The sequence below is a fragment of the Molossus molossus genome, unplaced genomic scaffold (genome assembly GCF_014108415.1).
Source record: "Molossus molossus isolate mMolMol1 unplaced genomic scaffold, mMolMol1.p scaffold_m16_p_21, whole genome shotgun sequence".
NCBI classification, from domain to species: domain Eukaryota; kingdom Metazoa; phylum Chordata; class Mammalia; order Chiroptera; family Molossidae; genus Molossus; species Molossus molossus.
In genome coordinates, this window is record NW_023425357.1 from 16,825,371 (window position 1) to 16,841,946 (window position 16,576).

General features: G+C 52.2%; 1 protein-coding gene across 2 annotated transcripts in view; it reads left to right on the plus strand.

Moving 5' to 3' along the window:
- The window catches only part of PEPD (peptidase D), a 109,687-nt gene that overhangs the window by 41,515 nt on the left and 51,596 nt on the right, over nt 1-16,576 (plus strand). The window contains exons 6-8 of one of the 2 annotated variants that reach the window (XM_036275462.1): nt 6,554-6,695; nt 6,894-6,969; nt 7,150-7,196. In XM_036275462.1, coding sequence (XP_036131355.1) covers nt 6,554-6,695; nt 6,894-6,969; nt 7,150-7,196 — 265 coding nt within the window. The remainder of the gene's footprint in view (nt 1-6,553; nt 6,696-6,893; nt 6,970-7,149; nt 7,197-16,576) is intronic. The other variant, XM_036275460.1, reaches the window with a different exon arrangement.

Consider the following 16,576-nt stretch of genomic DNA (forward strand, 5'->3'; position numbering starts at 1 on the left):
AAAAGAATCATTTATTTTTCTAAGTATATCCTCTTATTTTAATTTATTTTTAAAATTTATTGGGGTGACATTGGTTAATAAGATCATATAGGTTTCGAGTGTACAGTTCTATGGTACATGATCTACTGTATATTGCATTGTAAGCCCACCACCCGAAGTCAAATCATCTTCCGTCACCATTTATTTGTGTCCTTTTATTCTGGTTTTTTGTTTGTTTGTTTTATTCCTCACCGAGGATAGTTTTCTGTTTATCATCTGATAGAGTGGGAGGGGGAGCGAGAGGGACAGAGAAGGAGACACATCGACTGGTTGCCTCCCGTACAACCCGACCAGGGCTGGGGATGAATGCCAACTGAGCCACGTGCCCTTGACCGGAATCGAACCCGAGACTCATTGGTCTGCGGGCCGACCCTCTAACTGCTGAGCCATACTGGCCAGGGCTCTGTTTTTTGTTTTTTTAAACTTTATCTTTATTGTTGAAAATATTACAGATGTCCCTCCTTTTCTACCCTTATTGACCCCCTCCTCCCCACTCCTGCCCCCGACGGGCGTGTGTTGATTTTGAGTCACGGGCGAGTGACTGGGCGGAGGTGAGGATCCGAGGGCTGTCAGTCGACAGGCGTCAGTACTGACACTTTCGGGAGCTGGAGGGCGGGCCTGCCAGCCCAGCTCTGTCAGCATCCCCGGCCCGGTGCCCATCACGGCCACACACTCTGAGGATGCGGCCTGTGTCCTCCAAGTACATGGCTGCCCCTTGTTCCTATAAAGTAACAAATGACTGCCCCGTCTCTAGCCCCCTGTTGACGGAAGAAAAAAATCCCGGATACTCAGGAATGGGCCGAGTTCACTGTCGCCCCCCACGTGGCCGCCCCTCGTGGCTGCTGACAGTCGGAGGCTCTGCAGACGTGGGCTCGGTTTGCGCCCCAGCCTCTCCTCGGGGATAAGTCATTAGTTCGTCACTCTGGAACAAGCACGCTTTAATTCTAGTGACATTTCCAGGGCTCTGAAGTGGATTCTGTGTTCATAAGAATACTTCCCAACGTTATTAAAGCCAGCAGCAGAAAGGACTTATTTGGCATTTGATGGCAGTAGAACTATTTTAGAAATGTCACATTGTCCTCACTGCCTCAGGGGTGTGTGTTAATAGTGTCGATGCTGCCATCTGCGGAGACTGCAGTCATTCTCAGGGCGAGCATGGCCGCCGTGACCATTGCCCGCCTCTCGTCATCGGAGAAGGAACTGGGCAGGATGGGGCAGGTCCCTCAGTGACAGGAGAGAGGGGGCTTTTTATAACCTTAAATTATGACACCTTGATGCATCTCTGGGCCCCTGTATCCTGAATGCTTTTACCATCATCTGTCTCTACGCCCCACCGAGAGAGGCAGCCTGCGGTAATGGGTAAACCATCCACCCGGGCAAATCCACATTCCGACCCCAGCTCGCTCCGCTTGGAAAGTCACCTCACTTTGCAGAGCCCCAGCTTCTTCCCCTGTAACATGTTAGCAGAGTCGTCCCTCCTCACAGTGTGGATGTGAAGATTCACCGAGTGTCTTAGAGTACGAGGACGGCCTTCACTAAGGTCCCCAGACGGGGCGCCTTATGGACCGCAGGCAACTATTTCGTATGCTTCTGCAGGCTGGAAATCCAAGATGAAGGTGCCGACAGATTGATGTCTGGGGAGAACCCACTTCCTGGCTCCCAGAAGGCTGTCTTCTCGCCAGGTCCTCTTTTATGAAGGCACCAATCCCAGCCATGGGGGTTCTGTGCTAATGACCCGACCCCTTCCCAAAGATCCCCCTTCCAAATACCAACACATTGGAGACTAGATTTCAGCCTGAATTTTGGACGGACATAAATAGTCTCATTTTCCTCTCCTGCAAAGTCGAAGTGGTCTTCCTCGGGGCCGGCTGAAGAAGTCAGTGAGAGGTAACACATCTGAATAGTAGTGACGGGCACTGTGAGACTTCCTGTGTGCAAGGTATTCCGCTCAGCACTTGACACCTGCCACTTTATTTAAAGAGCTATTTTCTATGTATGTTATGAGGTAGAGACCCTGGTTAGCCCAATGCTACAGATGAGAAGACTGAGGTGATTTGCCCAAGAAAAAGCCGGGAGCCGAGCCCAGGCTGATGGTCCCGGGGCTTGGGCGGCCCCTTGCAGCTGTGAGGAGCGCCCTGCAGGGTGGGCTGCCTGGCTGAGTGTCAGCCTTTCTCTCAGTGCACTCTGGCCACTGGCCACTCGGGTGCTCAGAGCCCCCAGGATGGATCTTGTGTGAGGTCAGGATGTGCAGCGAAGCTTCCTTCAGCACCACGCCTCCTGCCACCGACATGCGCCCCAGCGCCCGAGCGGAGCGACTGGGCTGGGGATTTGGGATGCCCCCCGGAGCTCATCTGATTGGGAGGCAGGGGTGGCCTCTGCCGGCGCTCTCCAGCTTCCCTTCTTGTTTTGTTTGGGTGCCATTCATTTCCTTCTGGTGACTGCTTTATTGTTTTGCGTCCTCTCGAGCAGTGCCTCTTTGATTTCCTGTCAATTCCCCTGTAATCATACGCTTCCCCACAAACACGCGATCATAACTGATCATTTCTCTTCGGGCGCTGGGTATTACCATTGGAATGCGGAGGTCAAAAGTTGAAACTTAATAAGAGCAGGCGTCTCACTCCCATAATTTAGGCTGTGATTCTCTTTTCTTGTTCTGCAGATGATTAAATTGATCCGCAAGTAGGGTGGGAAATAAAAGGAGATGCTGTTGGACTGTTGAATAGCACGCCGACTTGGATTGGAGTTAAGGGCCTCCGGAAGCATCCCCGGAGAGCCAGCCTGTCACCGAGTGCCATGCGCCTTCTTGAGTTTTAAGTGAGACGGTGACATTGAATCATAGGCCGGTTTTAGAACTGTTAATTACGCTGAGCAGAGGTGTCTTGCGTGTATTAATCAGGCAGTGGGGTAACAGATCTATTTCTACCCCTTTCTATGCTCCGGAGATGATGAGGTGTGGATGGTTCAGAGGCTGAAGCACACCAGGACCTGATGTCCTGGCGGTATGTCCCAAATTAGAAAAGGTACAGAGGTGATGACCTAGATTCTTGGTGTGTATGGGAAAAGTGTCCCAGTAGGAATACTTTTTGCTGTTTTTGTCTCCCAACGGATAGGCATTTAACCCTAAGTTGAGAAGCCCAAGTGGAAAGTGGGATGCTAAGCCCAGTGAGAACTGACACGATGCCCGGTCCAGTGCCCTGGCCCCGGGCACTCCCACGCGTGCCCCCACGTGGCCCACGGCCGCCTGGCCCATCAGGTCTTAGGCACACTGGGCTCACAGTGCACTAAGCCATCGCTACTTCATGGCTCTCGTTTCTCTGACGGGACCGACCGGTTGAGCCTCTTGAAGGTACGGAACCCCAACCAGCTCTGTCTGCCCATCTCTGCTGCTGTCCTTGGATCTTCCCTTTTGCATGGCTGGTCCACTGAGTGACAGGACGGTCGTAGGAGTCCCACCCGCCTCTCCCACAGAACCATCACCCACATACTCACCTCCAGGAAAGATGGGCCGCCTGTCCTTTCCGATGGTTTTGGTTGAACACTGTGCACTTTGATGCTTAGAGACTGATTTCGGAAACACTTCTTCCTGTCTTGCTCCTGTGTTCTTCAGTGGCGCATTCAGACCTCAGTGAATTGATGTCTTCATCCTGGGTTTAATGCCCAGAGGCAGTGTTGTGACCTGTGAATATTTAAGGGGGGAAAATTGCAGGAATGAATCTCCGCCTAGTCCAGTTGTTCCTGTTTCAGGCCCGTGGCAGGGGACGTTGAGCCTTGCCCCTGCCCCTCCCCCACTCACGTGCTGCCTTTGTACTTGAGCAGCCCCCAGGAGTGCTGACGCTCACTGGCATGGGACTCCGCATGAGTGCCCATCTCCCACTCACGCCAGGTACCTCCTCTTTCTGGGGGAAGAGCTCGAACTGCCTCTGTCCAGCCTTCTTTTTTTTTTTAAATCCTCACCCAAGGATATTTTCTCCATTTATCTTTAGAATGGGAGGGAGAGAGAGAAACATTGACATGAGAGAGACACATCGATTGGTTGCCTCCCGCACAACCCCGACCAGGCCCGGACTGAACCGAGGCACGTGCCCTTGACCGGAATCGAACCTGTGACTCTAGTCCTCGGGCCGATATGCTCTAACCACTGAGCCAAATCAGCCATGGCTGTCCATACTTCTTTTATTTTTCCAATTTGTTGTTGTTTTTTCTTGATTGATTTTAGAGAGAGAGGATGGGAGAGGAAGAGAGAGACAGAAACATCGGTGAGAGAGAACATCGATTGGCCGCCTCCTGCATGCCCCCCACTGGGGATCAGGCCCACAACCTGGGCATGTGCTCTGACCGGGAATTGAACCGGTGACCTCTTGGCGCATGGGTCGACGCTCAACCACTGAGCCACACCGGCCGGGCTGTCCAGACTTCTTAGGTAGCATCCATGTGGTCTCTTCTGGAGCCTTGGTCCTCTAGCTTCATGGAGGAGGGGGCCTTCATCCTCTCTTGGGGACAGAAACCTTGCAGATCGCATTCCTAACCATGACCCCATACTCCTGGGGCCAGGTGAGGCTGGGCCGCGTGTGACAGCTTCCCTCACTCCAGAGCCATTGGGCCTGCAGGGCGGGACCACGGCGGAGTCCCCTTTCCTTGCCTTTTTCGTGTGCAGGCAGAAGGGAAATAGCCTCCCCAGATTCGGGCAGGGTCCTCTCCCTGAAGACGGGCGCCGACCGCAGTGCTGGGAAGCCCTGTTATTCGCTGCAGTAATCTTGAGAGTCTCCGGCGCTGGTGTCGTGGAGATAACCGGGCCAGGCTGGTGTGCCGGCACCCGGGAGGGACAGCAGGCCCCTGCACCCCGTGGATAATTGGGGAAGCCTGTGCACAGCAGACGGCTATTTTCAGGCCCTTTGAAGCTCAGATTAAATTGGGCCAGGCCAGTGCTCAGCCCGGCCGGTTTCTCCGAGAACTGCCTTTGTGGAATAATTTGCCCTGGTTCAGTTTGATTTTTTTTTTTTTTTTAACGTGACTAAAAAATAAGTCCTGAGGAAATCAGCTAGAGGCCTCATTTGTCACCTTCCCCGAAGTAAAATTGGAGAAGAGAGCGGGACTTTGTTCCTCGATGGCTAAAAATGCGGGACATCTCTGAGGGGCAGAGAGCGTGGTTCGGGCTCCTTATCCCTTTTCTCCTTGGGCTGATTCTGGGCTGTCCCCTGTCCATCTCCAGAAGGAGGAGGCTCTGGCTGCGGGAGGAGGCGGGGAGCAGAGCCTGTGAGGTGGGCTCCTTGGGGGTCAAATCCTGGGGCTGCTGCTTCCCACCTCTGGCCGGGGGTGAGGCAGTGGTGCTGGGAATTTGGCCGCTCGGGGCATGCCGGGGTGAGTGGCCCCCCACACTGACCTTGTGAATTCCCCCGGGGTGGGGGGAGGCCACCTTTTCTTTTGAAATGAGGCCATTATCTCTCCATGTTGAAAGTAAGGTGTGTCCAGCTTTGGTGCAATGGACAGATGTTGTTTCTAATCCGCAGCCACTGTGTGTCTGCTCTGGGCCAGGCACTGCCCTGGCCTTGGGCTGCCTGTAGCCAGACAGGGAACGGACAGAGCCACTTAGCCTGGCGCGGAGTCGAAGGCACCGTGTGATGGCGAAGAGCAGACTGTTAGTCCCGTGTCTGCCCCTCAAGGAAGGAAGCGTGTTCATTTGGAAGGAGTCCCTGTGGACTGGGGGTTCGCCTTTGCTCCCCTCCTCTCCGGCTTTGCTGCTCTTACCATGAGGGATGGCTGAGGACTCTGCTCTTAAGGACTGGTCACCGCTGCCACTTATGTGCCCATGACCTGGAGTTGCGTATTTGACGTTGTGGGGGTAGAAAGCGAACATTTATTTCGTTTCTCTGCGTGAGTCTTACTTGAGGATGAGATTGATTGCAAAGACCAGAGAGCTAACCATATTTGGGCACGTAAATATGAGTTCATTGTGAGGCCCCCTGGAACCCGGTGGCGGGAAGTAGAGGGGGTCTCCGCTGGTCAGCAGGGTCTCCTGAACCCTTCCCCCCTGCTGTTCCCCCGTGTGCTCCTCCGCCCTGCTTCTCTCTGCGGCTGGCTCTTCCCAGTCCCCCCTGCACTCAGGCTGGGGGTGGCTGCCCCACACCACCCTCCCTGCTCCCACCCCCACCCCTTCTCAGGTCGGGGCCTGAGTCAGTGGTGTTTCTGGGCTGCCCGTGGACAGTGGGTGGGTGTGGGGAGGAAAGGGGGGACCTCTTCAGCCAACTGGGCAGAGCCCTGGGAGGAAGCACACTTAAGAATCAGGTCTAGTCCGGCCGGTATGGCTCAGTGGGTTGAGTCTCGTCCCACGGACTAAGAGGTCCCAGTTCGATTCCCGGTCAGGGCACATGCCGGCGTTGTGGGTTTGACTCCCAGTAGGGGGCGTGCAGGAGGCAGCTGATCAGTGTTACTCACATCCATGCTTCTCTCTCTCTCTCCCTTCCTCTCTCTCTAAAAAACATAAATAAATAAAAACATATTAAAAAAAAAAAAAAAGATTCAGGTCTAACAGCCTCACCATGTAGATGTTTCCGCATTTTTCTGGATGAGGAAACTGAGTCTCTGGGCTTCTTCCACCAGCCACCGCAGCTTCCAGACCTTGTGACTGGAAGCAGCCTGCACACCGGAGGCTGCATTAGGTGAGGGTAGGCAGTGCTCGGTGTGGCGTTCACTCCGGTAGCGTGTACTCCCTGCCTCCCTCCCCCAGGCCCAGGCTCATCGCCGGCCTGCCCTGCCTGTGACCCTGCCGGGCTGTGCCGTGTAGCAGTCCCCGGAGGGGTCCAGCCTCCTCCTGCTGGAAGTCACTGACTTGTCCTTTTGTTTTCTCCTCCCCAAAGCCGAGTCTTTAAGACGGACATGGAGCTGGAGGTTTTGCGCTACACCAACAGGATCTCCAGCGAGGCCCACCGGGAGGTAAGCAGGGCCCGGCTGCTGGAACGCTGTCGGGCCGGGCTGGGCAAGCTGCATGGCTCTGTGTGGGGCAGGAGGGCAGCCCTACGAAGAGGGTCTTTTGAAAAAGCTCTGCACCTCATTTATCAGTCAGTGCCGCTGACCTGCTTAACACAATCGGCTCTCTTCATCTCCGTCCTGCAGGTCATGAAGGCCGTGAAAGTGGGCATGAAGGAATATGAGCTGGAAAGGTAAGCCGCTGTGTTTCTCTGGGCAAAGCTTACCCCGTGCTGACACTTATGTTCCCCGAGCAAGTGGCAGATGAGGTGTCTCGGTGATGCGCACAGATGAATGGGGTTTATGCGCACCGTGGGCACCGTGATGGGCTGTGATTGCTTTTGGGGCTGCTTTAGCGCCCCATCATTTCATTCTTTGGACTCTGTGCAGTGTGCAGGAACTTGACTGCAGAGCTGTGACTCCGCAAGGCACCAGTGAGACAGCTCGCCATCTGTGTGTAAACACTCATTGTCTGCTGTGCGTGGACAGTTGGGTCTCGGGGTGGTCCAGCGGCTCCTAAAGCGTTCTGCAGGGCCCCCCTCGGGCCTGCAGAGAGCCGGTGCCGGGGCTGCCCGGGGCTGCCCAGCCACCGTGGGTGAGGCCTGGCCAGTTCTCAGACCCGCTCCAGGGTGGGGGGTCAGCATGCTGCTGCCCATGGTGTGAGGAACCCTTGGTCTAGCTCATACTGCATCCGTGCCAATGAAGTGTCTCGTGAGGATGGGGCTGGTAGCCAGGGACCATCCTGTGATGGGAGGGTTGGAACGTTGAGCCCGACCCCAGCCCCCTGGGAGAGAGGGGCTAGAGACTGAGTTCTGACCACTGATTTAATCAATTGCACTTTCATAATGGAACCTCAACCAAAACTTCAGTCCACAGGGTTTGGGGAGCTTCAGGTTGGTGACTGCAGTGGAGGTGCTGGGAGGGGCACCCCTGGAGGACATTGAAGCCCCCCCCAGCTTGCCCTGTACATCTCTCCGTCTGGCTCTCCCGGCCTCGTAGTCTTTATAATAAGGTGGTAATAGTAAATGAAGCACTTCCCTGAGTTTTGGCAAATTATCAAACCCAAAGAGGGGGTCATTGGAACCCCCGATTTATAGCCTATAAGTCAGAAGTAGGGGAGGCCTGGGCTTATTATGTTTCAAGTACACAGTCTTGTGGGGCTGAGCCCTTAACCTACGTGGTCCGTGGTCACTCTGGCAGTCAGTGTCAGAAGTAAATTGTAGGACACCCGGTTGGTGCCCACAGAGAATGAGAGAATGGGTGGTGTGGAAAAGTCACACATTTGGTGTCAGAAGTGTGGGCACAGAAAAAAAATAGAGTTTTACCTTTACCCCTGCCCCCCACCTTCCCGATCCTGGACTGTTCTTTCTTACCTGGCCTCCGCATGCCCACCTTGCAGGGTCCGCGTGCGCCTGGGGCACCCTCAGGGTCTGCTCTGCCTCCATGGCCCCTCCTACAGCCTTTCTGGCCTGTCCGCTTTGTCAGTTCTGGGTGAGGGCGAGGGGCAGATGGAGTCAGCGGTGGGCAGCATGGCCATTAATGTTCACCATCCCACGGCTTGGGGGTAAATGTCTCTTTCAAAGTCTAACCCGAAAGGGGTCCTGAACAGAGAACCTTTGGGTTTCTCTCCTCTTACTCGGGGTGGTAAAAGGTTAACATGGCCTTGAAGGCCGGGTTGCTGTGGCGTTCCAGGAGGGGGCACGGAACAGATGCTTCGTCAGGGACCCAGGAGGATGGGGAAGGCACACCCAGAGCGCCCACACTTCACCTGCACATGGTCGGCGGCTGTGCAGTATCTGACCCCCAAGGGTCTGAGACAGGAAGATGTCCACCGTGTGACCAGGGAGGTGGGCCGGGCCGTGGTCCCTGAGTTTGGCACCATCCCAGAAGTCTGTTCTCGTCTGAATTGGCCTATAGTGACCCAAAGCTGGTGCTGCAAATAAAAATAACCCAGTAATTGGAGCAGGACTAGCTTGCCCCAGTGTGGAGCCTGCGCCCTCTGCTGCAGGGAGCTGGGCTCGGAGGGTGTCCCGGAGCGGCCTGAGCTGTTCTCCCGCACGTCCTAGAGCCCAGCCCTGCTGCAGCCAGACAGGCCTGTGGTCGGAGAACTTCCAGCTCCTTACCCCCCACCCCCGAGGCAATGGCGGCCTTTTTTACCTTTTAATAGGACATTGCAAACCCCCCCCCCCAAAGAATAGTGTCATGAACCTCAAACGTCCCATCAGGCGTTTTTGTTCGGTTTGGTTTTGTTGCAGTATTTCAGCCCAAATCCCACAAATGTCACTTCTCCTCTGCATACATCAGCAGGGGTCTCAGTTGATGATTTTTTGATGTCGGTTTTCATTTACATAACCACCCTGTCATCACATCTAACCAAATTAGCAAGAGCTCTTCAATATGATCAATATCTAGTCCATATTGGTCTAAAACTGTCTTTTTAGAGTTGGTTTGTTCAAGTCGGGATCCAAAGTCCATGAGTCGCATCTGGCTGTTGTTGGAGGGAGGGTCTCCTTAACCGGAACCCTGGGCGAAGTCTCCTTTGCTTCACGCTGCTCCGCCCGGCCCCGCCCTGCCCCTGCCCTGCCCCGCCGCCCCAGTTTCTGGGTTCAGCGCGCTGGGGCCACCTCTGGATCAGAAGCAGCTCTCAGAGAAACCAGCCTGAAGGTCATGGCCAAAAGCAGCTGCCCTGGGGGTGCTGACTGGCATTAATTCTGCTCGATGTGCCAGGCGTGTGCACAGATGCGCACCTGCGGGCCCTAGGAGACACAGAGGGGAGCAGGGCCTACCCTCCGAGCCATCGGTCTGCGGGTCCCTGAGAGCTGAGAGCAGAGGGTTCGTGGGGTAGGGGGCGGGTAGGTTTGGGGACCGCTCCCAGGAAAAGCTGAAGCAGAGATGAAAGAGTGAGAGATGGAGACTGTTCCTGAAGGACAGGCGAGTGGGGCGGCCCTTTCAGGCAGAGGGTGTCACCCCCCAAAGATGGTAGAAAGATGGTTGTGCTAGGACATTGCACACCTTGGGGTGTCCTGGCCAGATTTGAGGAGGGCACCCTCGACGGCCAGTGCCAGCCTGGGCCCTGGGGCACCTGCAGCCGTGAGGTGGGGTGACCGCTCTGCCTCGAGCTCCCTCCCTGTGGGCACAGTTCCCGGTCACTGCCAGGTAGCTGGGGGAGGGTTCCGTGGTCTGCATCCTAGGGAGCCTGGAGGCTCCGTCTCGTTTATCAGCTGTGCCTGTCCCACGGTGGGTATCAGGACATATGTGTGGTTGGGCTAGATGGATGGACGAGAGAAAAAAGAAAACGTCCTATTGTTCTGCGGTCGTCTGTGCCACTGTGAACCTAAGCCTTCTTTTCTTAACTAAGTGGAGGAGATACAACCTCATCGAAGCGTTAGTCCCCCACGGGGGCGGCCCTTGAAGCACAGGCTGGACTGATCCCTGGACTGGCCGCTGCCTCCTGAGTTAGAAGAGTGTCCCTAGAACACGCTGGGCATCCGCCTGAGGGCGTGGCCACCCCCAGCCCCACAGAGGGACACAGGGCGAGAAGGGCAGGGACTCCTGCGTGCCAGGACTGGAGGGAGGGTTAGGGGCTGGCCGGCCGGAGATGGGCCGCTTTTCTCCCAGAAGGGCACACCACGCCCAGCGCCCACGGGCGTCTCGGACCGGAGATGCTGCTGGCCAGGAGACCCAGTTCTCAGACTGAGGCTTTTTAAATTGTATTATCAAAAGTTTGTTATAAAGCCTTAAGGGCATTTTTTTTTTTTTTTTTTTTTGTAAGTGAGCTGATGGCATTTATAAAGACACCTCCTCCTTTGTGCTGTGCCTGTGAGCGGGGTTTCAGAGGAAATGAAAATCATTTTCTGCAGTTGAGGTGTAGTAAATTGTGTTAAACCAATAAGACATTAATGTTTGGGTAAATCGGGTGCTAACAGCATCTGACTGCAGGCCCAATCAGGCAGACCATTTTAGCGCTCGTATTATTTAATGTTAGTGGCGTAACCAGCTTGTAGCCGGCTGGCATGGGGTTGGCAGCTGAATCAATTACCTGCAAACACTAATTTAGAGCATGCTCAATTGGCTGTGTAAGCAGGTCCCGGTTCACATTTGCCACAAGGAGATTAATAACTTGATGTTTTTGACAGCCTGGGACCTTAATTGAAATTGCGCTCTTTCTCTCCGAGCTGCGAATGGGGCGTTTGGGGCCCTTCCCCGACAGCTCCTGGGGGACTGTGCGAGCCATGTGCAAAGCAGAGGGACGGTGAGGTGTGCCAGGGGTCAGCATGTCCTCCCTGGGCTGGGATCTTTCTTGGCAAATGCTCCAACCCCGTCTGCAGCCCCTCAGTAGGGCCTGGGTTTTCTGTTGTCCTTTGTTAGTGAAGGACTGCCCAGCGGGCTTCTGCGGGGTGAGCATCTCCCCGCTTCTTCCTGCCCTTGGGTCAGATGGAGCGAGTCATGATTCTGTGTGTTCACTGTGCCCCCAGCCTGAGCTGGGGGTGGGGGATGGGGACCCGGCCTGAGGGGTTTGTTCTCCCCACCTTGCAAGTACACACATAACCATGCATGCACACACCACCATACACACACCGCACACACCACACTTCTCACCTACACCACACGTTTATAAACCTTCTCCACACAGACACATGCACGCCACACACATACATATCACACAGTACACACACATTCACACGCACAACTCACAGCACACTGGCCACAAACAGTACCCACCACATGCAACACACCACACATTCCCCCACACACATGAGCCCCATACTCACACCACACCCACACACCACACACGCAAGCACACACACAGTCCGCCCGAGCCACGAGGTGCTGGGTCAGGTGGTTGGTCTCTCAGTTCACGTTCCCCAGGGAGCAGGGTGCAGAACCCTCTGTGTTCTTGTTAATCAAGGCCCCGTGCCCTCCACCGCAGACACTGCCTAGCTCCGCTGGCCACCCTGAGGGACCAGTGGTGGTATGGCTCGTTCAAAAGGGCCCCAGTGCCCTGTCTGATGAGGTTCAGTGGGTTGGGCATCTTCCCAGGCGCCAAAGGTAGTCGGTTTGATTCCCAGTCAGGGCACATGCCTGGGTTGCAGGCTCCATCCCCAGTAGGGGGCGTGCAGGAGGCAGCCGATTCAGGTTTCACTCTCACATCCATGTTTCTCTCTCTCTCTCCCCCTTCTTCTCTCTCTAAAAATCAATTTAAAAAATCTTTAAAAAAATAAATAAACAAAAAGGGCCCTGAGAGCCCAGGTCTGGGTGTGGTGAAACCCGCTCTCTGCTTTGTGTCGTGAGGCTGGTGCAGGTTTCCTGCCAGCACTTCCTCGGCTGTTGGAGACGGGCCCACGGAGCCCACCCGAGAGGGCTCAGGAAACCCCAGGTCTGGCGCCCTTCAGGCAGGCAGCCCTGAGTCCTGCACTCGCCCAGCCACCCCTCAGTGAGCTGAGCCCTTTTCAAGAGCCAGGGTCACCTTGGGTGGACAGCTTCTTGGAGTTTGCAGGCGGCCTACCTGCCCTGTCCTGCAGAACAGCCCCCTGTGCCCACCCAGCCTGCTGTGTCCACACCGCTGGCACGAGGGCAGGCAGCAGCTGTCCGTGAAGTTCGGCAGAGCCCGGCGTTGGAGCGTGGGGCTGGGCCTTGGTGGTGGAGGAACTGGGACTCTGGCTTAGAGCGGGGCTGGCTCATTTTGCCTCTTGAGTAATTGAGAAATGGTTTACGCATTCAGGGTGCACACCGGCCTCGTATCCAGCCAGAGAGTGAGCAACGAGCCAGAGGGAGAGGCTTCCTGCAAATATGTCGCTGGGTCCATGCGGCCCTAAGTAGAGCTGTAGAGGACAAAGCCAGTGGGAACTTTCTTCTCAAATGCCAGGGGAATCGGCCTCCGAGATAGTCCTGTTAAGTGGCAGTGGTGCCCACCAGCACCTTTATGATTTGACTCCAGTGTTTCACCTTTGAACCTGAGTCTGCCTCTTGATTTCCAACACATGTGTATCACTAGTGTAAGGAAGTAGTTTTGTTTGTTTGTTTCCTGGCTTGCTAGATTTTATTAGGAAAGGATGTTGAATTGTATCAGCTGCCTTTTTGGCGCAGGCGCGTGTGTGAAACAATGAATAAACTTTGTGTTTTAGAATAGTTTTAGATCACAGAAAGGTTACAAGAACACTAGACAATTCCCACATACCCTGCTCCCATATTGCCCTGTCATTAACATGATTATGATACATTTGTCACAACTCATGAACAATATCGATACATTATTATTCTCTAAAGTGCACACTTCCCCCACTTTCCTTCGCTTTTACTTAACACCCTTCTTTCTGTCCCAGGACACCATGTGTTCCATGTAGTGGTCCTGTCTCTTAGGCTCCTCTTGGCTGTGACCATTTCTTGCTTTCCTCGCTGACCTTGACAGTTTCCGGGAGCACTGGGCATGTATCGTGTGGAATGTCCTTCAGTTTCAGTGTTTCCAGTGTTTTTCTTACGGTTGGACGGGTTCCTGGGAGGAAGAGCACAGGGGAAGTGCCACTTTCTTCACAAGGTGCTCATCGCTGGTGTTGACCCTGATCCCCCGGCTGAGGTCGTGTTGGTCAGGTTTCTCCACGTAACACTCCTTAGGTCCCCCCTTTTCCGTACTGGCATCCTGAGAAGGAAGTCGCCACCCAGCCGGCACGTAAGGAGTGGGATTATGCTGTCTCCCCGAGGGAGGGGCAGCTGCGTGCGCTGTGGCAGTTCTTCTGCACGGGACAGGTGTCTCTTCTTCCCATTCATTCATCTAGTCAGCCATTGATTGACTTATATTTATATGGACATATATTTTATACTTTAGGTTATAATGTGATATTATGCTATTTATTTTGCTGCTCAAATCCTCCCCACTTTGGTCACTGGGGACTCTTGCATTTGGCTCCTGTGTCCCTCTGACATCCCCCCTCCCTCCATCAGTTTGCCTTTTGGGCACTTTCTTACTTTCCGCCACCAACAGGTGCTCCAGGCTCATCTTGTGTATACCCACTCCAGCCCTAGAACCAGCATTTCTCCAAGGAGCCCTGGTGCCTTGTTCTTGGAGAATGGTTTGAACCCTAAGATCGGGTCCTGGTGTACCTTAGATGCATTTCCTGACCAGACTTTTTGATGTATGGCCGGCATGGCATCCATGGCACACACTCTCCTTTGCCTTGGTGGATTGCTATTGTAATAAGCTGCGGGACGGGAATGGAGAGGCAGTATACCGTAGTGGTTAGAGCATGGTCTCTATTAGAGACTGGTGTCGTGCATTCGAATCCCAGTTCTGCCATTTACTGTGCCTGAGTTTCCTCTCTGGAAAAAAAGCTGATAATAGTATTTCAGAAATGGTTAGGAGGATATGGTGAATTAATGTATGGGCAGTATATAGATCAGGCCTGATGACATCTAGTAAGCATTATAACGATTGCTTTGTTTTTTCTTTACTAGACTCAACAAAGGGGATTGAGCTATACATTTTTTCTTAAGCTTTTAGCCATATGTTGAGATCAAGATTGTTGAGGTCATCATGGGGAGCTCTCCACATTTTTATGTTTTCTAGAACAATTTAGAAAAGCGTAGGGGCTGTCTGTCCCTTGAAGAGCTAAAGGAACCCTTTGATACGATCAGAAATTGTGTCTGTGGGGAGAATTTCTCTGATAACGTTCCAGATTTTCCTAGGGGGTTGTTGTAACCTTGACTCTGTCCTTCGCAGAGTCAATACAGTACATTTTCCTGAAAGTTTTTGTTTTCGTCAAGAATTTTAAACTTATTAAAGTGGAGCTATTTTATTTCTTTCAGTTTGAAAAATACCTCCACCCTCTCGGTATTTTCTGTCTCATTCTTAGTATTCTGTGTTTGTGTTCTTTCATTATGGGTTAGCATTGCCAGAATTGTATCAGTTTTATTGGTCTTTTCATAAAATCAGCTTTTAAGTAAGTGTTTATCAGCTTTGCTGCTTGTCTCATTCATAGATTCCCAGTTTTATTAATTATTTCTGCTCCTTTCCTGACCTTGTTTTGAACATCCGTCTTTTACTTAATTGAATCTTTGCTTATTTTCATTCTTCTTTAGTAAGAGATAAATTTTGCTAATTCATTTTTGAATATCGCCTTGATCACATCCTAAGAACTTTGGATTGATTTGTTTTTAAAAATCTTTTTTCTTTAATATATTACAGATGTCCCCCCTTTTTTCCTCCATTGACCCCCTCCTCCCCACACCCACCCCCCTCCTGCCTTTCACACAGTATTGTCTGTGTCCGTTGGTTATGCATATATGCATATAAGTTCTTTGCTTTATCTCTTCCTGGCCTCCCCACCCTCCTTCCCTCTGAGATTTGTCAGTCTGTTCCCTACTTCCATGTCTCTGGATCTATTTTGATCATCAGCTTATTTTATTCATTATAGTCCATAAATAAGTGAGATCATGTGATACTTGTCTTTCTCTGACTGGCTTATTTTGCTTAGCATATACTCTCCAGGTCCCTCCATGTCATCTCAAAGGGTAAGAGATCTTTGATTTAATTTTGACCTAAGAAATGAACTAAGTGCATTTCTTCTAATTTCCAGATAGATTTTTTTGTTAGTTTCTGGTTTTATCACCATTATAATGAGAGAATGTAGTGTATGTAAATTTTATTTTTTTTAATTTTGAGATTTAAAAAAAAATTGTAACCTATTTAGAAATACGTTTGCCAGTATTTTATGAAATAAAATTAAACATTTATTGGAAACTATTTATTTATAGAACACATACTTTAGTGTACCTTAAATCAGGTTCCTTATCTTATTCCAGTCATCTGCCTCCTCTCTTTTTTTTGTACATTTACTCTAGTATTGGGAGAGGTGGTTTTATGAATTCCTTTTTTGTGATTCTTTTTTTCTTTTCTTTCTTTTTTTATAGAGAGAGGAAGGGAGAGGGAGAGAGAGACAGAAACATCGATGAGAGAGAACATCAATTGGCCGCCTCCTGCATGCCCCCCACTGGGGATTGGGCCCACAACCTGGGCATGTGCCCTGATCGGGAATCGAACCGGCGACCTCCTGGTGCATGGGGTCGACGCTCAACCGCTGAGCCACACTGACCGGGTGTCTCTTTGTGGTTCTTAATAGATTTTTGTTTTATTCATTTCCATACCAAGCATTCAGGTTGATGATTGTGACATCTTTATTATGTATTTAGTCTTTTTTACAGCTGACAGAATCCCTTTTGACCTGATCAATCCTCGTGTCATGACTCTGACTTTATCTGGCATTGGTATTGCTATTAAGTGTTTTCTTTTTGTTGCATTTTCCTGGTGTACCTTTGCGTACTCCTTTGTTTTTAACTCTGTTTACCGGTGGCGGTGTCCTTGTTCCAGCCGCCTGGCGCTGGGAGAGCCACCGGCATTGTCCTGGTGACTGTGATGTTGGCCTCTCGTCCGGAGTTTCACTTGGTGCTTTCTGGTTTCTGTTCTGCCTTTCTGGCTTTTACGTTTTCCTGTTGTTGGAAAGTTGGTGAAGTTCCCTCTGTTCTCTTTTATATATGTTCCACTTTTGTTGCAGAATTACTTTTAAATTAAGAAGAAAATGAA